At 35.9% G+C, this 23386-nt stretch overlaps 1 protein-coding gene across 1 annotated transcript in view; it reads right to left on the bottom strand.

Moving 5' to 3' along the window:
• The window catches only part of AKT3 (AKT serine/threonine kinase 3), a 149852-nt gene that overhangs the window by 56128 nt on the left and 70338 nt on the right, over positions 1 to 23386 (bottom strand). The window contains exons 3-5 of the mRNA XM_086878243.1: positions 14125 to 14250; positions 1603 to 1714; positions 53 to 197 (exon numbers count right to left, since the gene is read on the bottom strand). Of these exons, the coding sequence (XP_086734369.1) occupies positions 53 to 197; positions 1603 to 1714; positions 14125 to 14250 (383 nt within the window). The remainder of the gene's footprint in view (positions 1 to 52; positions 198 to 1602; positions 1715 to 14124; positions 14251 to 23386) is intronic.

Here is a 23386-nt window from a genome sequence, read left to right as displayed (position 1 = left end):
ATTCTACAAAAGTTATTTACATATGAGCCCTGTGATTTTTTAAGGTCATTACCTTTCTTTTATGATGGGTTGTTGAAGCATCCATCTCTTCTTCTCCTATATTGTCTATCTGAGAAGTTGGACTACAGTTCATCCTCTCCTCTTCTTGCCTCTGAAGTCTGTCTGCTACAGCCTGGATTGCTTCTGTCCATTCTTCCCTATCATGAACAAGCCAACACCTCTATTAGAAACTCATAAAATATGTCACATACTTTATAAAGTTTTTCACATGCTACACTGCTTCAATGTTCAACTGCTCATGTTACATAGAAGAAGACCCATTCATTAACCACTTCAATTTCTTTCCAGATCGTGAATTTTGTTAAACTGGGTGAAGTTGACCAGAAAGGATCACTATATGGGTAACTTCAGGAATTAGCAGTTTCTGATGCTGTATTTTACTAGTGGAAACTTCACTTGTTTCAGGTAAAATACACCTGGGAGCATAGGATGTCATCTCTTATGCAGTAGCATCTCAAAATAATAACTTGCTATTTTAAGAGTATTTTTTGGTGTTCCCCATCCTTTCAAGACATTTTCATGGGAAAAAAAAATATTAAACCATATCATGTGATCAACTCTTTGTCTGTCTCCTCTTAAAACTCAACTTACAGGCTTTTTTGCAAATTTCCCTCAAAAAGGGCACTCAAAGATAACTAAATTCCTACTAGCATCCTAAAAACCTCCGGCTGCACTGTGGGGCAGGCCCAGGTGATGGTTTCTGTGGAGGGACAAGCAGGGCCAGCAGAGCAGCACAGACACACCAGGCAGCCCTTGAGCAGGTCATAGCCCCACACCAAGCACAGTACCTGCTGCCTTCTACTCAGCCAACAAGGAATATGGGATATTGTCATGGTATTCATCACTGAATGCAGTGCGAGCTACCACACTGCACAGAAGAAAGACAGGGTGGAGACACAGTATCAAGGTAGAATAGAAAAAACCTCTAAGTTAAACAACAGAAAAAGTAAAATTGTTGGTTATTTACTGATGCAAGAAGTAATAGCCAGATCATAGTGCTGGTCTCAAAAGGACAGATGTCCACAGCGAGAAGATTCAGTGCATCTAATCGTAGACAGAGTATGGAAAGTTTGAATGCGTTATCCCATATCTCCTACATGTATTAAGAAAGTTTTTGGTTCTTAAGAGTTCGTGACTGTTTAGCAAAACAAGAAAAACTAATAAGCCAACATGAAATAAATTGTAATAAGCATGCTGCTTTCTGTGCCAAAAGAAAGGAGCACATTAGGAGGAGTAAGACAGCAAGGCTGGAGATATTTCAATCCAGGCTTTGGATGTTCAAAATGTAACACTTCAGAGACATATCATGACATAGTTTTGGCTTATTTGAACACACTCATCCCACCTACTTGCAGGCACTTACACTAGTTATGAGCTCAGATAATATTTTACAGAAGCTGACTTAAAAATCTTTAACTAACTGCTCACATGTGCTCAGAATATCACAGTTACAAATGCTGATTGCTGTACAGGCCCGGCAGAGACTCTGCTGAGGCTTCTGCACAAGGACTGTGAAAAGGAAAACAAGAATAAAACCCTCACCGTTCCTCTGGAGTGTCTACATGGAACGTCCTCTCTATGACAGTGGTCCACTGAAGACATCTGATAATGAATGTATTCGGCTTTGGTCGCTCTGTTTTCATTAGCTGACATTCTAGACAAATACACGACATTGCCTTTTTTATACATTGCTGGTTAATGTGTGAAGAGCAAATAAAATTACTTAGATGAAATTAATACAGCTTATGTATCCCCATTCAGGATCTATCCAGAACACAAGGAAATACAGAACAGCAATACAACGACAGGCTTGAACAAAAGGTAGCAGGTAATAATCATAAGGTGAAGAAAGTAGTCTGAGCAATTGATGAAACTTGTATTGTTGTCCATATAAAGAGTGCCGTCTCCGTTTGTTAACTTGGTCTGTGTTCTGAGGCTAAGAAGAGTATTAGATCCTGGATTGCTATAGCATGCCAAGGAAACAGCAGTAACAACTGGCATATTTTTCCATCTGTACCCAGCAGGAGGAACATGACATTTTCCCTTCAATGGTAACCATGTCACAATTACTGATAGTACTGTCACTTCAGGGTAAGATTTATTGTAAAATAGCCTAACTAAAAAAATTCAGATGTTGAAATTAGTCTGATTGTTAAATATAGAACAACCCCCAACATACCACCAGTGGGGCTGCCCCAGGAAATCATCTAATTCTCTTTGTGCCCTAGGGCAGAATTGGGTCTACCTATGCTATTTCTCGTAAGTATTTCTCTACACTCTTTCTAAAATCCCCAAAAAGTACTAATTTCAAAACCCCTGTAAGCAAACTATTCTATCCAACTATAAAGAAATCAGCTATTTTTATCACTGGAAGATTTTTCCTAGGATTTAATGCAACTGTTCCCGTAATTTCAGCAAACTGTTTCTTGTCCTTTTGACTATATTACTTCATCTTTCCAGCAGCCGTCCCTTTTACATTACAATTTGAACATTGCTTTATCACTCTTCAGTCTTCTTTAAGTCAGTTCAATCCATCTGTCCCTCACCAGTTGTGCTTTCAGATCCAAGATCTTCCTTGTTCCACAATTCTAGACATATTATAGACCGCCTCTTACTCCTTTGTTGCAAGACCACAAAGCTGATAATTCAGGCAATGGTTTGGTGTTGCTGTGTATTAGTTCTACGATGTAGGATACTGCACAAAACATTACAGCTGCAAAACTCTGACAAACTAAATCTCCTTATTCATGCAAATATATTTAAACATTTTTGAGAAGCTAAGGTTACTCTGTCAAAAGTGTTACTTGTTTTCCTGCAGCTACCACAACGTAGACACAAACCATCACATCTCATGTCTGGAATATTATCACTTCTTCAAAGCTGATCCAGATCAAATGTGTGCGTGTGATCTAAAATGATTCATCAGATTCACAAATCAATCAATAATGACATGGTAAATGAATTCCTGTTCACCTACAATCTGCTGTAACTTCTTTTTGATATAGCTACCACCTACTAGTTGACCCACACCTTTTACTTATGTAGTTTACTATTCTTCATTCCAGTTAATGTTAACGCTTTACAGAAGTCATATGACATGTACCACTTAACAAGGCATGCTTTCCTTTCACAGAAATAAATTACTTTGGCTTGACATATTTTCTCTTCACAAATTTAGGATCCTGAAACCTCAACTATCATCTACTGCAACTTTTTTTCTTTGACAAAACAAAGAAAAGTGGAAGTGGATATGTTTATTGCTAGTATTTTTTTATGCAGCTTAGCAGAACACCTCAGAAGCTTGACAGATACGGGTATGAGAAACAAAAGAGGAATGAATATTGTCCTGTGCATATGTGTATTCCTTGATGAACAAACTTAAATATTCACCTTACCTCTATAAATTATTATGTAAGTCAGACTTCTCACTGTCAGGAATGGAGATGACATGGCATTTAACAAACATTTAATTGAAAAAGGGAAACAGTAGTTTACCCTCATTGTTTATACACAGTCTGCTAGGTCTTGGATGGAATGAGAGTGATCCTCAACATGTGGAAGATCTACAGCAGGATAGACACAAGAATAGGGAGTTTAACACAAAAGCTGGAAGAGAAACAAGGCAGACAGAAGAACGATGAAGTAGAGCTGCTTAGGGTACCTAACCAGGGTTGTAGCCCGGTGCAATTTCTCATGAGATCGAAGAAATCCCTGTCTTCGGGGGGTATGGTTGAAGTCCAGCTATGATCATGGTGACAGGAACATGTGTGGCTACCTTCCTAGCAGTAGAGACCAGAAGCATTGTCTGCTCTAAGATTATCTCATCTTACTCCTGACAAAACCATCCTCTCATCTTTAATCCTACCACACTTCAATCATGTAGGCTGAAATTTTCTTTACTGGGTGTCTGCCTAAAGCTGCACACTGCTGGAAAATGCTGCCTTTTGGAGAAGAGACTTAAAACTTGGCAAATCAAGACCTTTGATATCCTTTTAGTATTCCTTTGAAAATGTAAGGCATCTGGCCACACTACATGTGGGAGGGATAAGAGTGCAGTGGGAGAAGGGTAAAAAATTACAATAGCAATTACTAAAGCATAAAATCATTGGAAGTCTATGCATTGAGTATAATCCAGAGGCTACAGCTATCTCCTACCTCTCCACATGCTGAATCGAAAGCATTTCTTTTACATTCATAATGCCTTACCCTCTTCCTCAGACAATATGAAAAAGAAACTACCTCACAGGTAGTTTCAGGCAAAATTTTTCAGGCAAAATCCAATGTAGAAAGATGGGATACAGCAAGTTATTTACAAGTGAGCTGTTAGGAACAAAAAGACTGGGGAATAAAGGGAAGAAAGTGGTAATATGACAGAAAAAGAACGGGAACCTATTTGAGAAAGAAAAGCATGGGGATAGCTAGAGTATAGCCAAACAAGAGTACCTAGTTTAGAGGAAGGAAGGTGAAAAAAGCTGCCAGGAAGAAAAGTGAGCTGACTGTGTTAGGACTGAACAGTTTGAAGGAAAAAAGGTGCAGAGACACACCTGCAGAAAAATCTGTACCAATCAAACAGCACATCTTCTCCAATGCCTGTGATGGAACGGATGATTTTGAATTCCACCATTTATTTTCTCTTTGCCAATATATATAAATATGCACACATTTAAATTCCATTACTTAAGTTTTCCAACTCATGTATGAAAAAAATTGAACTAATAGAATTACACCTGCTTATGTCCAAATGTTATGCATAATATGGTCTTCGCCTATATATATATATATATATATATATATATATATATAAATATAATATCCTATAAAAGTATAATAAATATATATATTGGTATGTACTTTAAGTAAATCTGTATGTATATATAGATTTGTGTGTATATATATATATATATATATATATATTTGTTGCCGCTGAAGATGAATAGATCACACGGACATAGCTCAAGGTGTGGTGAAAGGAAGAGTTTATTTTTCCTCACAGGATTTATAGGCTTCTGACCATGGCCAGGGATTGGATGGTCAGGATAACACTTTCTCACTGCACTGGCCATGAGAGATCTCCATCACAAGACGTGTATCAGAAAGAATGCACACATATCTATGTTTACAGCTACTGTCCTGGGAAAGTCTTTAGAAAACAATGTCAATAAGCTCAGAAGCTGAGTTTTCAGGGTGACATATAATGGTATGTACTTTAAGTAAATCTGTATGTATATACAGATTTGTGTGTATATATATATATATGTGTATATGTGTGTATATATATATATGTATATATATACACATATATGTATATGTGTAATATTCTACTTATATTACACTTTTTAGTCAGTCCTCAGTGATTATGCACATTATTAACAAGAATAAAATATTTATTAACATTATAAATAATAATAAAAATTATTAACAAAAACTCATTTATTCTGACTTTTCATAACAGATGGTTAACTAAATCAACGAAAGGTAATAAAAAAACCTTAAGAATTGAAAGTGGTATTGAAAACAAAAAATCTCCAGAAAAATAACCCCCAAAAATGCCATTTCACTATCACTGAGGAAATTATTGGAAAATAAAATTTAGCAAAACCTATTTCGCTTTGCTAATATTCTGTTACAAGTGGCTAAAGATTTTATTTCCTCGTGGAAGGTTAAAATTGAATGCATTCATATCTGTCCCTTATGAGGCAAAAAGGGTTTCAGAAAGAAGTGGAGGACCAGTGTATTCCCAGTAGAGGTGTACTACCCATTCTTCTCAAGTAGATAAAAATAACTGAAGTCTGCTGATATTTAGTAGACCCACATGTTTCATGTGCTTCTGTATACAAATGTATGGGATAAACAGTATTCCTGCCATGAGTGCAACAACTTCTCTGTGAATACATTTCACCTACTACTAAGGGAAAAAAAAAATCTATTAAGATGAATAAGTGCTGTAATACACAGTTACTGCTAATTACCAAAATATTTTTCTACTAATTAGTGGAAAAACCATAGTAGTTTAAGACTGAGTGAATAGTTTGGAAAATACAAAAGCACAGAAGAAAGTAAAACTGGCTACTGAGAGCTGGCTCCGAATGCTCGAGTGATAGTTGGGTCATTACCAAGAGTAGAGAACATTCTACCATAATGTCTTCAAGTTTGCTACTATACATAAACATATGTAATTAAAGGACTGAATCTCAACTCAAAACAGTTGGAAGTCTAAATTATCATTCAAAAAGATGAGTAAGCCAGTAAACAGACAGACTCAACTTTGTGTTCTTGTATGCTAGCCATCTACAATTTGGAATTCCACATTTTATTCCTAAAGCTTTCTGCCTTTCTGAGATGAAACATCGGTCATGAGAACTTTTCCTTAAATATTAGAGGGGATGAAAAATCTTGGGGGACAACACTTGTTCAAAGCAGCAAAATATAAAAACAGTAACAGAGACTGGCAACACTGTTCCAACAAGTGCATAGCACTCCTTCGGCCATTTTTGGATGTATACAGAAAAAGGAAAAAAAAATAAATTAAAAGAGTAAAAAGATACGCAATGAATGTTTCTCAATTATTGATATTACCCTTTTAAAAGACAATACAAAGTCAGGTACATACCAGAGGTTAACTTTTGTCCTCATATAGACAACCAACCTGACAATTCTAAAATGTTAGACTATCTTTTTCAAATAACTGCTACTGTCTAAATTAAGTAGTTATGCTAGTTAAACTCTCCTGAGCAACTCTAACTACAAACTGTATTTCAAAACGTTCTGTTTACTTTACACCATTCTGAACCACAGATGACAAAGTTTGCTTGAAGCTGTAATTACTCTGCAAAGCTGGGAAGCCAATTAGAGGGCCTGAAACCTGCCAGTTCCAAAAAAAAAAAAAAAAAAAAAAAAGCACAGATCATCTGTTCAGATTTTATTAAAAAGTTTAAAGTTTGAATTCTATAACTTTAACTGTATAATCACCAGCATTCTTTTCCCAAATGCAGTCACTCAGCATAAAAAAAAAAACAGAAAGAACACTAATACCATTTTATTATTTCATATATGAAAGGTTTCAACTTCAGCAGAATGTGTTGATATGGCTAGACAAGAATACTAAACATTCAAGCAGCCATAAAAAATTGTACTAAAAAATGAACAGAAGGCTGCATATCTGAGAAATTATTTCTAATACAGACAATACAGACTGAATTTTAGCACAGAGGATAACTTCCCGTGATTATCAAATGATATCAAAAAATAGTATCAAGCCATTGCTTGCATTATTTATAATGTTTCCATTTTTTAACATATAGGGAGAGTGTTGTCTTTACACAGATCTATATCTCTCTGTGTATCTATCTGCATAATAATTTAACTTTGATTTCTTATTTTTCCCTTGATTTTTCTTTTACAAGATAAACATTTTTGTCACAACCTTTGCCTATTTAATTGCTAATATAATTTTTCTTTCTCATATCAAAATTTAATGAACATACTTCTTACAAATACCTTTCTCTGTTGTTGCTAGTCTGTATTCCAAATCTACAGTTCTCTGATGACCTTTTTTGTTAGACAAATAGACAATTAGCAGAACTAATAGACCATTTTCATAACACAGAGACAGATACACATATTTGGGCTCACATACACATGAAAATCCATGAATTTTACATATAGGAACAAATATGCGTGTGTGAGGTGTGTGATACACCCCTAGCTTAGTTCCCTTTTGATTCTCCCACTTGTTTACCAACTTCCCAAGGGAAATCTACTTCTCTGAGGTTTTCCAAAAGGCTTACTACTTACTACATCTCATCTATGTTGAGTATCACCTTACACTTAAGTTTGGTCACAATAGAGATTTATGTGAACAATTTAATATCTCTTCTTTCATCCAAACAAATACAAGTTTATCCTAAAAATACTATTCCCAAAACTATTCATAGTAGATTGTTTTTGTTCATTGTTCCCTTGATCACACCACTCTTTTTTTTGGCATTTCCCATTTCTTACCCAGCTCTATAACATCAAATATAGGTAGCTTTTCAACATTATCTGTGTCCCCACTCTCATCCCTGTTATCATTTTTAATTCAGTATCAAAATGCCACCCATCCCTTTACTGTTACAATTTTCATCATCAGTTCTCTAAAGCACATCTAATTTCCCTCTGTCATACAATTCTCTTTAAAATCCTCCTTAAAACTCTCCTTCACCATGCCTTACAAACAGGAGGGAGGGAAGGAGGGAGGGAGAAAGGAAGGGAGATGAGAGTAAAAATCTAACCTTGACAATGGATTAGTTGTTGATGTGCTGAGACCACTGCCTGTACTACAGGCTAATACTGTCTCATTGTTTTCTCATACTCCCCCCATCTGTTTGCATCCATCTGCTGTCACTTGTTTTATATTTGGAATTTTAGTATTTTGGAGCAGGGACTGACTTTTTGTTCTGTATGGGTAAAAATCCCACTTCTGTGGGGCTTGGCTCATGACAAGCACTTATATGTGCTTTGATAATATAACAACATGTATGACAAAAAAACCTTAATTATATTCCTTGAAGCTGTAAAAGATCAAACTTTGTGCAGTTCATCGTGCTGCAAAGCCTTTTATTTCCAATACTTCAAAAAGTACCAAAGTAGCATCTATGTCTTCCTGTCACCACAACTAGTTTATCATTTGCCCCTTCATGCAAAAAGGGAGAATGGAAATAGGAGATTTCTGCATGGGTTTTGCCTGGGCTTTACTTTGTTTTAGTGGAAAACAGTAAAATGATACATCCTTCTCTGTCTTTCTTGCAAACACCCCAGTTTTATTTAAGCAGTTGGGAATATCACACTGGCATAAAAACTTTCAGGCCCGGCTATAAATTTCTAAGTCAAAGGACAGGATACCAACTATACCGCCTAGAAACCATTCATAAAGCAATTTTAAAGCCTCCCAAATATTTCTCCATCCAACACAGATGGAAATATTTCCTATACACAACAGACTTGAGTTTGAATTTCCATAGATGTATTTGCAAATGCAGTATATGACACATACATTGAATTTTTCTCTCCACAAGTATTTTCAATATTGAATGAACATTACTTATTCAATTCAACTACTATTACTTTGAAATCAAATTCACACTGTAATTATAAGTACAGTTATATCTTATCTCTGGGTTCATGTAATCCAGTATTGTAACAATTTTTTTTAAATGGACTTAAATCTCATTGAAAAATTATTTCTGGAGTTACACACTTTGGTCTAATGCCAAAGTATTTCACTACATAAATTAATCTCACTTAAAACAGCCATACATATTTTCCTACCCATTACTTCAAAGAATGTCTTCAGAATTCTTTAAGCCCTAACATTATTCCCCAAAACCTTTCAGTTTTCCTGTTTTGAACTTTTTTAAAGCCTAAAAATAATAAAATCTTGTCTCCAGCCCACTGAAAAGTTAAGACCAGGAAAAAGCACATATTCTCCATTTAGAATAGCCAAGGTTCTTGATAATCTTGATAATTATAAGAGAAAATAAAAATAAAATGAAATTTATAAAAGGTCACCTTTTCATAATAATAATAATATTATAATAAATTTCTTTTTCTTTTTAAAGATAATAAAAAGGGTAGCTGTACCAGAGTGCTTAGAAAGTATTATCTTTCAAGATAATACTTTAAGGAAAATAAGGAAAAAAGTTCCAGGTGACATAATTCTTGGCCAAAGATCAAAGGATACTGTGAAGGGAAACAGCTCTTCCCAATTATTCCCCATGTAAAGATCCAAATGAAGGCAAAGGGCCAATTCTTAGAGATACTTCATTCCAAATGTGCCGTGTGATTACCTACACATTCACTGCGCATGTGAGAAGTTGGGTTTTTTTCAAATCAGTGAAGTCACAAATCTTCCTTAAGTAGAACTGAAGTAGAATTCTTCCCCACCCTGCTTTCCCAAATAATAATGACAATCAAAGACCACAATGGTTTACATAAAGCAGCATTTATTCCACTTATACAACAGTGGGCCAGTTGAAAACCGCATTATGTAGCCATGTTGGATTTTTTTGAGAGGATGGGAGGGTATTGAGGAAATACATCCTGCTACCCAGAGTATTAGTTTTGTTCTCAAAGAAGCATAATGGAGTTTTAAAGACAAGACATTTTTATAAGGCCTCTGCCTGTACAGAGAAGTCATACCAACTGAATCCAAAATTATTTTTAAACTGGTTCTGACTGCATAAATGCCTAAGCAAAAGCAATTTAAATTAACATATTTTATTTTGCAGTTGAAGTGGGCTAGGAATGCACACCCACTCAGTTACCATGACTCAGTCAATCAAGAGTATCTATACAAGCTACAGCAGTTTGATTACTTGCAACTGCTCCTCTCTACCTGAAAAGAGCTGAACTGATTTTGAACCAGACAATTCCAGTAAGCTCACACCTCTGAATTTACCCCTGAAACCAGTATCACCCAGTTTTAAGTTTTCACAATGAACTTCCCACCCATGTAATTACACCGCCTTCATTTATCTTCAAGTGCACGGTAAGATTGCATGGCAGAGCTTTTTGTGAGTCTCAGTGTCAGGGCATGAGCATTAAGGGACTAACAGCCTACTTCAAATACACAGCTCTTGCAACGCCCGTTTAAAAGAAGTTGGTTCTGTTAGGTATAAAATAAGCTGTCTCTGCAGGAGAGGAACCCGTGATTCCTGCACACTATTCAGTGCCACCAAAACTGGCTGATTTGTTCGTCCTGCAACCTTGCAGCAGCTCCAAGATGCAGTGCAGGGTGCCCATGTCTGCCTTCCCTGTGCACTCAAAGTTCAAGAGTAGTGGCCACAGGGGGGTAAAGGCCATTCAGGACACCTAAGACCAGCCTGTGTCCTTCCAAGGGCTCAACTCCACTCAGCCCCACTCTGTCATACCCTTCACTCAACCATGTTTCATCTTCAGTGCTCCAAGGAAGAGAGATCCCTCATCTCCATTTCAGGCCCACATGGCTCCCCTACATTTTAGGTGGCTGGCAATGGACTGAAGCACATGTGTGCTGCCTCAGTGTCTCACTCTCTCTGTAGAGAGTTTACCTGTTTACACACACACACTTCCAAATGCCTTCCCCCCACATTTCCTCCCATAACACCCCAAAGAAAAGGGATGGCCTCTGAACACTCCATTGTATGACAAAACATTCCTCAATGAGAAAGGCTCTGCTAGCAAAGACATATTTATCACTGGAAGCACTTTTAGCAGTATGTAAAATCATTCTCTCCAGCCTTCTCATCATTCCCAATGGAGTTAACAGATGACAAAGGATCAAGGGAATAGAAATTAGGTGCGGAACTTTAAATTTATCTTGGAAGGAATCAGGGAGTCACACTAGGGGAAATATTACTATGCCTGGAAAAGAGCTTTACTTTTGCAAAGTAAAGCTGATGTCACAGGAGTGGAAGTCAGGGGACACTGGTGGGAAAATATCTGCATGATAGAAGTAACTAGTTTGACAGAGCTGCTTATGAAAATTTTAAACTACACAACAAATATCATACAAAGTACAACTGTGCAAACTTTCCCATATTTAACTCCAACAGTACTACGCAAATAATACCACAGCCTCGGCCTTTTCTGCTTAAATAACAAATTGCAAGCAAGAGCCAAAGATGTCTATCATTTGTTGAGCAAAAAGTAGACTGAGACCACACTCTTACTTTACAGATAGCTACAAAGATTACATGAAGATAGGACTGTAAAGACATATCTTTAAGTCCCTGCCAACCTAATCAAGATGGTATTAACAGTGATCTCACACTCCATCTGCCTGGCTAGTAATTTATGAAAAATGTACTTCACTATTACAGGAAAAATATGTTGCACTGCTTGTGGCCACAAACCTACTGCAGCAGCTCAGGAACTCTTGGATCAGAGGCCGTGAGACCAGTTCTTGACATTTACCAGGTACTTCCCATGAGATGTGATTCATTCATACAGCAATTTTGTTTGTTTATTTGCCCTACCGATGATCTCATCTTCAGACAGATAAAATAGCTGATAAAAAACTTACAGTCCCTTGCAATTTAAGTGTAATACCATCCTGGTTTGCTTTTCATCCTGTGAATTCTACACAGGCACTCCACTTAATTTCATGAGATTCTTTGGATGAGTGATATATTTCCCTATTCTTGCACTGATCAGCCAACATTTCTGATAAAATTACGTCTTTTCCTGTCAGAAAAACAGAACAAGTCATCTTGCTTATCAATACTGGATTTCTTTAATTAATAATATTATATTATATTATATTATATTATATTATATTATATTATATTATATTATATTATATTATATTATATTATTCAATTAATAATTCAATTTTTCAATTAATATTGCATGCTTGTTGCTTTAGCTTACACAGCTTAATAATCAGACCTATGAGACTTACTACCTGAAGAAAGGATTTTTTTCTTTTTCTTTTTTTTAGCTGGGGGGGTGGGGTGTGATGGTGTCATTTTTGAAAACAATGTGAAATCTTTTGATTTCTATGAAGACAAAGTTCAGGGACAGCATTCTAATATCAGAATTACATAACAGAAACTCTGGGTACCAAAAATCCCCAACAAAACCAGTACCAACACACTGGTCATTATGCTATAATAATTGCTAATTATGTATTTCCTTGCTTAGCAGAACTACCATTTGGATCACCCTTCTAGTTGCTGCAGCAAAGGAAGACAGAATATACAATGAAGAACATGGTAAAGCAGGACAAAAAAGCCCACTGTATTTCTAGAAATTGTCTTCTTCTGCAAACCAGGGTAAAAGAATCTAGAAAAATACTACCTGCTAAAAAAGAGCAATTAGAATATGCAGAACAATAACTAAGGAATGAATAATGGCCTATGATTTAGTCAATTCCTACTCATATGAACAACTTAAAGATCACTGCTTTTATGCTGAATACCAACAAGGCAAAACGAGCCTCTAATACTATGAGAAGGTTTGCACAATCAATATAATTTTCTGTTGCAATAAGAATATGTAAAGTTTTCCTCTTCTAGCTGTGAGGTGAGACATGGGCTTGGAACATGAGATTATTTTCTTCCCAAAAAAATAGACAAATTACTTTGTATACACAAAGGCTGAGTCAGTATCAAGTACAATTTTATCAAGAAAATAGGAAAATTCAGTCTCAGTAGCATTTGTTCCATGTTCAGCAGTGAAGATGAAGAGAGCCCTTTCCTTAAGTACTAATACTCTTGTGGTGGGCTCCTATACTTCTCCATAAAACTAAACACCACCACTTTTTGTCTTGCAGTACACTTAATACAATTTTGAAAGAAAATGGGTAAATTCTCTAGTGTTCCTCTGAAAGTTTCTAGCTATGATATTTGCAATTCAAAGAGATTTTTTTGCCCCGTTAATTTTCTCCTCAAATACTTTCATTTCTGTTCAGAAACACTCACCAATCTCATTCTGACAGATCAAAAACCCTACAAATTTGTCTTTTAGAAACATTCTTGGAAAACACACAATCTTCACTTTATCCAACAGATACACACTTTGTAGCTTTGTTATTATATTCAAATTGTCTGATTGCTTGAAATTGCCCATTAACCAGGCTGGAGAGCTGATTACCTGATTATCCAAGAGAAAAATAACTTAGCATGATTTTGTGTCATTTGAAAGTCTAGATAATTTTCAAATTAATTTGAGTTTTCAAGTGAATTCAGAGATACTAATGAAAAACAAAGAGGTCAGAGATCTAAATAAAGGTAAACTTTCCAGGAATTTTCTTCTTACAGCAATTATTTGTCAAATGTCATTGTTATTTAGAGACACTTCAGACACACACACATAAAATGAGAACTTAAGACTTCCAAAAAACATTCAAAAACCAATGCATGGATCTTCCATGCTACTGTAAATACATCTTGTAGAGCTGGATGTAAGATTACTGGTGTATTAGTATGGCATATGGCATTAAACTCTCAATGTTATCTATAAAATTTGAATTATACACGAAGCAATATGTAGCAGATAATCTGTCTATATGCTGAGAGAATAATAAATACTGGAAATACATACTTGCCACTGAAAAGTTGTTGAGTGGATATGGCAGATCCACATCCTGGGGCTTCTCCTTATAGCCTATGAAAGAGCCATCTGTCTTTAGCAGGAAGTACCTTGGCCGCCAGTTTTTTATATATTCTCCTAAAGGAGAAGGAAAAAAAGGTTCATTAACACGGTAGAAAAAACCCCAAATTTGAATATTAAAGAACATATCCTATTGTCGGTATCTAACATTAATTATACCTAAATCTTTTCAGATGTTTTCAATTTACAGAGAAAACCTTAACTCTGTCCAAAAGAAGGGAAAATTGAATTGCAATGGTAAGCCTGCACTGTACAACAATGCCTCTGGAATAAGAACCTACAAACATGGAATAATAATATCGTATAATTCTGAATTTTATCAGACTATACATTTCAAATATCCTGCATGCTTACACCATAAATAATTAACAATTATTTTCAGGGAAAAAACCCAAACTCTACAGCTTGCCTTTTAATAATCAAATGAAATCTAAATTGTCACAAGTTAGAACACTTACCCTGCTGAGTCAAACCAGAAGTCATTATAATTTTCTCAAAACATACATTAAGCAAACACAGGGAAATTGGGGGGTAATAGGAAAACCTACACTAAATATACTTTTAAAATATAGCTGAAAGCAAAAGGAATAAACAAGAAAAAGTAGAAGACAATTACCTTCTAAGAGGTAAGTCCACCAATAAACCTACCATTCCACCTTTCCCCTACCCCAGCATGAGCAAAAGATTCTACATTCTGAACCTATGAGGAATTTAGGATCAGAAACATACAGAAGACACAACTCCTTAATTAATGCCACTTACTTGCTATTAGGGGTTAAAAATTTCATTAATACTATTATACTTTACAATGCCACATAAGAATTCAGTAAGAATTTCATTTTGGAGTGCAATTACTTAGTTATGTACAGGTTAGTTTAGATTTTCCCAGCTTTCCTCATCTTTGATTTCTATAAATTCTGGAGAGTAAATAATGACTATTATTAAAACTTAATTTAAAGTCACTGTTTCATCTTTATACAAGTGAACATTTTCCAAAAAAAAGTGTATTAACAATGCAGAATTTCCAACAAGGAACCTAAGACTTGTCACCATTTGTGAGATGCTCAAAACAAACTATCCTAGGGGCTGCAGTGCTCCTGGACTAAGCCCCAGCCTGGCAGTGCCCTTTACCACATCAGCACCTTGTTAGCTGTAGCTACACAGCTTTTAGGCCATTCAAAAATCAGGAAGAAGTTTACATCCATCTAATGTGGAGGTTACTTCATTAAAGGGTAATCTAAAAATTCATTAATCTCACCCTCACCTTTCCATCAAAGCAATCAACTAATTGTATCTGAAGTCTGACATGGGAATTGTTGATATGGCCTTGATGAACTTGAGCAGAGCTTGTAAGGATTGTGACAATACCCATGGCTTAACAAATCCAACTGCAGCCACTAACATGTCCAATTTTCATGTATTTAAGGAGAGAAGGTGAGTAGGGAGTACAAGACAGAGAAAAGAAGAGAACAGGTAACACTGGGCTATTCAGGCTGGCTTATGTAGCAAAACTCTTCCTATTTAGTCCTGCTTTTAGATAGCAGGGTACTTGCTTGACTGCTATACAGACATTTTCACGTAGGTAGAAAGAACTGAAAAAGTCCAAGTGTAACTTAATTTGACCTTTAAATGAATACAGCAGATATGGCACTAGTTACATTTATATTGATGCACAGGTTTCTCTCAGGCCTCTGGTTCTAGTTTGGCTGGGAACATCCCTCCTGATACTGCCAGTCCGAGCTCATTTCACAGTAGGAAATACCAGTTAACACAACAAGCATGCAATAAAAACCAAAACAAAACTAACAGGTACAAGATACTTTGTAAGCTGAAGAAGAAACACAAGTACAGCATGGGAAAACAAATATGTAACTTTAATACCAACAAGAATGAAAAACTGTATCAGCATTACATGAAAAGCAATAAATTAAGTTTGCTGAATACTTGAACATGAAATAACCATAGGCCTAAGTAAAGGTATGAGTCATATTTTTAAAATATTTTAAATATTCCCTGCAACAAATTTTCTGAAATCTGCATGGGCTCAATAGTTGAAGCAAAACCATAACCTTATGTATGAGATCATCCAATGTAAGTTTTAAAAATATTAACATCTTAGTGGCTTTCTTAAAGACTTAAAAAGAGAATCTTCAGTATTTTTCTAATAAATTATATCTCATTTCATTGTAAGACTAAGGGAGAGAAAGTGCCTGCTACTGGGTCTGCAATCTATCCAGATCTTAGTCTTACCTAGGAGACAGGCAACCCAAACCTGCTGAAGAGTTCAAGGACAGCATGGAGACAATATCAACATGTCTAAAGCTGGTCAGCTATCCAAGGGCTTAGGTTTCAAAGAGAGTTCTGCTAGGAATAAACTGAAGAGGGAGATAAGCAGACTGCTCTAAGGATCAGGGCTGACAGGGTAAGTACACTTAATAGCCACTGAGGAAAGAATGGCAGCCTTTCCTTACATACACTCTCCAAAATGAAAGCTGTTGGAAAAGGAGGCCATTCTAACAGGTGGCCTTACAGGCCCAGCACACACTTCTCTGATCGCCTGCTCCCTCTTCACCACTTAGGACAACACTTCAGGGTTGAGTACTCAGTAGCAGTCAAACACAGATTCTCTTAATCAGAAAACTGGACAGTTTTTTAATCACCTACTGAGTTAGGTGGCTGATTTTATGCCTGGAGAAGAACCATTAGAAGAGCAGAATAGCACTTTCAAGCTCCTCTGAAGATAGTTAGCAACCCTGGATAAAAGCTGATCATAAAACAGAGAAGTACCAGTTTGCCTATGAGCATAGCTGTACCTCTGACTTCGCTCTATAAACTATAGCCAGAGAAAGAAAAAGCAATTTAAAAGCAACTGTGAAACACTATGAACATAAGGATCCATCTATTTCTTTCACAGACGTATTTCTTTAAAGAACGTTTCTCCCAAGTGGTTTCCCATCATGAATGATGGTCAGACTATTTATTCAAAACATCTATACGAACACGCACACACACAAACCTTGGTTTTCTCTTGAAAACACCAATATTCCAACTCTTCTCTAAGGCTTATATGTGAATATTTATCATCTCCCCTATATTTATTTTATAATTTAATTAACAAATGGGTGAACACTTTTAAAGACTAAACGGTGGTATCAATGAACAGTTCACTTAGCTGCTCAAGTGGGTTAAGGGCTCTCAAAATGTACTCTAGGTGCTCTCTTATAACTGCACTCCTTTTACATAATCTGCCTAAATATAGAAAAACATTTTAGTCCATAATTCTTAATACACGTGCTTACTGATTTGCCTTTAAATAAATTCTCCATACAAAAATGCTAAAACAAAGCAGTGTATTTGAAAAGAAAAAACACTTCCACATGTCTTCTAACTTAGCAGCCCTGCATTTAAAAGAAAAAAAAAAAGTGTATTTCCCAGTATTACCAATATTAAGTCACTTTAAAGATATTTGGAATGTATATTTATTAATTACCTCAATGAAAGCACAGTATAGGAAATTCTCATGTGAAATTTCTTAAATCAAGTGAAAAGTAATTCTATGAGAGAGGAGAAGTCCAGGAAAACCACAAGATATCCTGACAATTTAATAAAATCAAGCTACAGTATTTTAAAAAGCAGTGGATTTGCCACAGAGCAATAATAGGTTTGTACCCTGCTTCCTGCTGTGTTAATTTAAGTTAAATTATTATTTTGCCTAAGTTTACACCCTTCCAAGTTGAAAACCACATTCTTTTAGGATCTGTTTATTAGACAATAAGAAGAGGTCTCTAATTGCAACTACTGCAGCAAAGAAAGCCAAATAATTCCTCCATCATTTCAATTCTAGGCAAAGTTTTTTAAGCTACTTGAGGAAAGTGGCACTAGAATATGCATCTCACTGATACATACAGACAATACATACATACACACAAAATACAAATTTTATGTTGTTGGGGTCTGCTTTTTTATTAACTACTGAGAGAATACACCCAAAAGACTTAAGTAAGACAGCAATATATTATTGAAGCACATGAAAATTCAACCTGATCTTCATGCAAAAAGCACCCTCGTAACATGCAACTCTTTAATTAACGTTGTATTTAATAATACACTGGCTAACAACAGTAACAAAGAGTGCTTAATGGAGGTTTGTTTAGAACATGACCCTCGTGGCTGCCTCTTTATTTGCCTCTGTACTGCAGCCTTAATGATTTTTCTTTTTTTGCCTTTGACAGCCAGTAACAAGAAACCTGCCTTCAGGACAACATTTCACAAAATATGCTTATTCCAGTGATGCAATGTTGGTAGTTTTCATACTGTTGAGAAGCTTCAGAAAGGAGAGCTTTCTAAGAAATCATGTGAGGAGTAAAAAAAATCTGTTTTAAAAAATTTATCACCCAAAAGTTTGCAATTTCTTTTACTTTATGTCACAATTCAAACTCTCTCTTCAAACATGTATTTCACCTCAGATTCAGCAGTTGCTTTGTTAGTCTCACCATTTGTAATCTTTAAGAAAATGTAAATTTATCAATTATTGAAAAATTAATCAGTAACTTAAAATTAATAGTATTATTTTAAAATGTATTTTTAAAAAAACACTTTTGCAAAACATCTACAGTTTCCAATATGTAAATGGTCTCAGAGGTGTGAAGGAAATGTCTTTAATATACAGTGCTGATAAGCAACAGAAACCTGAGTTCAAAAACTTGCTTCCTTAAAAGAAGCAACAGCTGCCACACAGACATAAGTGAGATTTAAGGGGGGAAAAGAAATGAGGGGAAAAAAACCCTCCAAAAAGAGAATACACCAAAATGCTGCCTTTTGTCTGTTTCATCAATTTACTCAAATGGATTTAAAAGAAATAGTACACAAACATTGTCTCCCTTTATTTTTTTCCCCTTTTTTTGTATGGCACTTTTTTTGTTAGATCAAACTCTCTACAACACCATTTACTAAATAGAGGGGAAAAGACCCTGAATTTATCTAAAAGCAGTAAGCAGCATCATATAAAAGTAAATCACACAATTATATGCTATTTTTTTAAAAAAGAAACAACTGTAATTAATGCCAGGTCAAAGAAAATTATCAGAAATAATGCCAGTGGTTTTGAGATTGAATTTCCTTACCTTGGCCCTCTGAGGGCAGTGTTACCTAACACACGATTGGAAGCATCAGCAGACTATTTGATTAAGTCAGTAGACGCTAAGTAAATGCGAAGCACTTCTGTTAGAATATTTACTTATTTTTAATTTAATTATAAGAAATTTGCAGCTCAGTTCAAAGCTACTGTAAATACAAATGTTTAAGATAACTAAAAAATATACCTATCCTCATAATTTATGTCCTTCAACCTAATGTAACTATGTAATAATATATTATGTAAAGTATTTTACACAATCTTATTGCATAGTAAAAATTTAAATGAAACTGATTTTTCCTAATGTGCCTTAGCGTTTTAAAAGGTATTTTTTATTAGATGCCCTCTCATAAGTATTTTCTGGCAGTTCAAAGAAAAGCAGAATTTTGAACTAGCACTTTCCGATTCTCTCTTACACTGTGCAACAATGATTATTTATTTATACTAACTGTTTTCCCACGGTTGCCAGTAATGCTGAATGACATTTTGAGCACATCTGTACTTGCATTAGACAAATTAATTTTTCCAGTCCCAGCTGAGAAATAGGAAACATTTCATGATACATGTGGGCATTGGCTTATACCACAGCTAGGTTTCCTTTAAGTCTCTTGCTAATTGGGAAGTTTAGGTTAGAAAGTTCAAGTACCTTTCACTGTCCACACCTCAATAATCCAGCTTAGATAGAAGACTGCACGATTTATGCCCAGCTGTTTACAGGTATGGTGCCAGAAACCAGTGAAAACCCCACAGATGTTAATATTCTGCAGAAGGCAGCGAGCAGCCTCGTGTATGAGCTCCAGAAGTGCCTCAGCTGAGCAAGGGGGGAGGAAAGCAGGGACAACCCTCTGTCCTCCATGCCAGCCCAGATGCACTGAAGAGCTGGCAAACAGTAGATTCTTTGTTCCTGAAGCAGTACTAAGTAGTGACCAAAGAGAAGGGCTTCTACTAGTAAAGCAGATTCCTTCCAAGCAGAGGCACAGTCGCAGGCAGGGAGAAGTCACAGAGCAGCTCTCCATGGTTTCAGGTGCACATCTACAGCTAAAGTGATAGGGAGGACCAATCTCCCCAATGGAAAGATTGTCCCTGCTCTTACTGTGGGGTTTTCTTCTCCCCCAGGTTGTGAATGCAATGTATAAACATATTCCAGGGTTCTAGGGTTCAAATCACCAGCCACCATGGTTTTTTCATTACGACTGGTGGAGTGAGTTATTGTCCTATCTTGTAAAAATGCAGCAGCACTTCAGCCCCTGCTATTTATTCAATGATTTCCTGTTGTATTAATAATCTTTTCTATAAAACATGCAAAAAAAATCTAGAGGAAAGTATTCAGTAACAGAGAGACAGACATACCATTATTTACACATAAATGCAGTTTTGAAATTGGGAGTCTACAATATCCACTCAGAATTACTGGTGTGTTTTGGCAACACATGGAAAATAAACGTTCATTTTTACATGCATGCAGTTTTGTCCTTTTAAAAAATCATACCAGAAATACTGAGTGAGCTGACATCCTGACAAATTGAGAATTGACCTTTACCATGCCCATTGTGAGCCAGCAGGAAGAAAAACTTGCCAGTTTCAACATCACTCTCACTTCCCCTTCATTCTTGAAGGATAAGAATTAGAACAATAAATAAATTAAATAGCAGTTGCTATTAGCACATGCTGTCTAGAACAACAGAGTGTTGTATTGCATCAGCACCTCTGAGCAATGAAGGTGATCAATATTTTCAAAATATGCTTGCTATTCAGGAATGGAAAACAAAGTATTCTGTATTCTGGAAACATTTAGGAATGCTACTCACATTTTCTAAATATTTCTCTTCAACAAGGCAATATAGGATAAAAGCCCAAAAATGCTGCACTATTTACATGGTTTTCAGAACAGTGTTTTATTTTTTAGTAGTGTTAAGCCGTATTCATGTAAACGCAAGCATTTTAAATATTGTTTCACATATTTTTTATAGCTAAAACCTTAATGTTCTCAGTACTTTTAAATATTTATATATATTTTTTCTCTAGCACTATCAGCATCAGGTGGTACTTTGTCTAACAGAAAAAATACTCCTTTCTTCTGCTTTTATCAAGTGCTAGTAGACCAAAGGATCTTCTTCAAGTTTTTGAAATATTTTAAGAGTAGGACAAGTATACAAATATTAATATATAAATTACAGTGAATAAGACAGTCATTTACAGCAGCAACAATTTAAATTCATGTACTTAGTTAAAATGTATAGTCAGATGATTAAAATACAAATGCTTTTTTGCATGTGGCCAAGTTGAGTTAAACACCTTCTTAATATTATCCACTTACAGCATTTTGTAAAACAGCTAACACTGGTTTACACAAGAGATTTCATACTTTCCATTGTTTGCAAAATATGGTAAGTTTGACAATACCATTATCCTTCAACTGAGTTTCTTTAAAGACATGTGCATTGTCAAAAATTATGCAACTTTCCCCCCCTTAAAACTGGCACACCTGCTAGCATGTTTTCATAAAGTCTGTCTTTTGAAACTGGCACATTGCAATAATTTTAAAATAGCTCCTCTGAACTTTCTCTCTGTCACTAGGTGTGCTCCTAGCCTCCAACCTTGCTAGGTGGCAAAAGGCCAGCACCAACACCATTCACCTATGTTTCTTCCTCAAGGTACGTCACTGAAGTCAACCTTTCTGCTTTGTCGCTTAGCCTGCATCATTTGCAAAGAATCAGTGTGAGATAAGCCCAAGCATTCCTCAAAGTGCTTGAGCTGGAGCCCCCCATTACTGCTGCACATATCAGGAGACCTCTCTGGTTGCATGAAGAGCTTCATGATATGCAGCCTTGCAGCACTACCCAGAATAACTGAACTTCCCACCAGCAGTGATGGAACACATGAAACACCAGAATTCTGGGAAGAAGAACCAGCAACCCAACTAACAGGCAAAAAGCTAATCTCCATTTGCAGTGCTGCTGACCTCTGTCCAGTCTCAGATGCAGAAATTGGTACTTGGGCAGGAGGCAGCCACACCTGAATTTTCAGTTAAAACTGACAAAATCCAACTCTGACATTTCCCACTCTGCCACAGTGATGACAGACGGGCACATCCAATGCTACCATCAGTAGTTATTGTTATCAAGGACCTACAGATGCTTTTTAGATTTAAGATGAAAGACACAATAAAAAGGTGTTCCTTGACTTTTGGTAAGGGCTTGGTGGGAAGCACTTGTAAGGTTCATTCCAATAATATTTAAGTTACGCTGTAAATGACAAAAAAAATCCTGATACATACTGATAACATGAAGATGTTTGCAATCCACATCCACAATGCACCTCAACCACTGTTTCATTTTCCATTTTTCAGTTCAGTATAGATATCTGAATGTTGAATGTCACGTATTATTAGAGAAGAAAATGCATTATTTTAAAGTTTATATTTTTATCTTCAAAGTAAGAGATCACCTGTATAACAATGCTTTCCTTTAGCCTTTCTGGGCTAACTTAATTTCCCTCTGTGCTTGCATCCTTTCTCACATTTCTTTCACAGTAACCTGGAAACTCACCATAATCACTGAACAAGAAATAAGAAAGGATTTTAGGGAAAGAAAGAAAACTATATTCCTATGGAGCAATCCAAATTTATTTTATGTGCAACCGTCAAACAGGAAAATGTAAGATATGCCTGACCAGCTCCTTGCCTTCAGAGAAAGAACTGAAAACAAGAACAAGCCGAAAGAGAAAATTAGTTGCTAATCTCATTCTAACCCCTAGCATACTCAATAATACAAGACAATCACCAATTGGCACTTTCTGCATAAGAAAAGCTCAGGATGCAGAAGTAGGGGTATGCAATGTACCAGCCTTGCAGCAGACAGACAAAGCTATGTAAGAAATTGTAAAGCACCTGTCCCCCAAATGTCTGAGACTGAAATAACTACATTACACTTTCTACGTCCACAAGTACCAAATTTGTTAAGTTCTTGCTTTGGGTTTTTTTAAGCTCACCACATGGAGAAATCCAAAGTTTTCTTCCCTGCTCCAAGGAAAGGCTCTTTTTTAGGAATAAACAACAGA

This window comes from Cyanistes caeruleus, chromosome 2 (genome assembly GCF_971803275.1).
Source record: "Cyanistes caeruleus chromosome 2, bCyaCae1.hap1.1, whole genome shotgun sequence".
NCBI classification, from domain to species: Eukaryota; Metazoa; Chordata; class Aves; order Passeriformes; family Paridae; genus Cyanistes; species Cyanistes caeruleus.
This window is presented reverse-complemented; position numbering and strand designations above follow the sequence as displayed.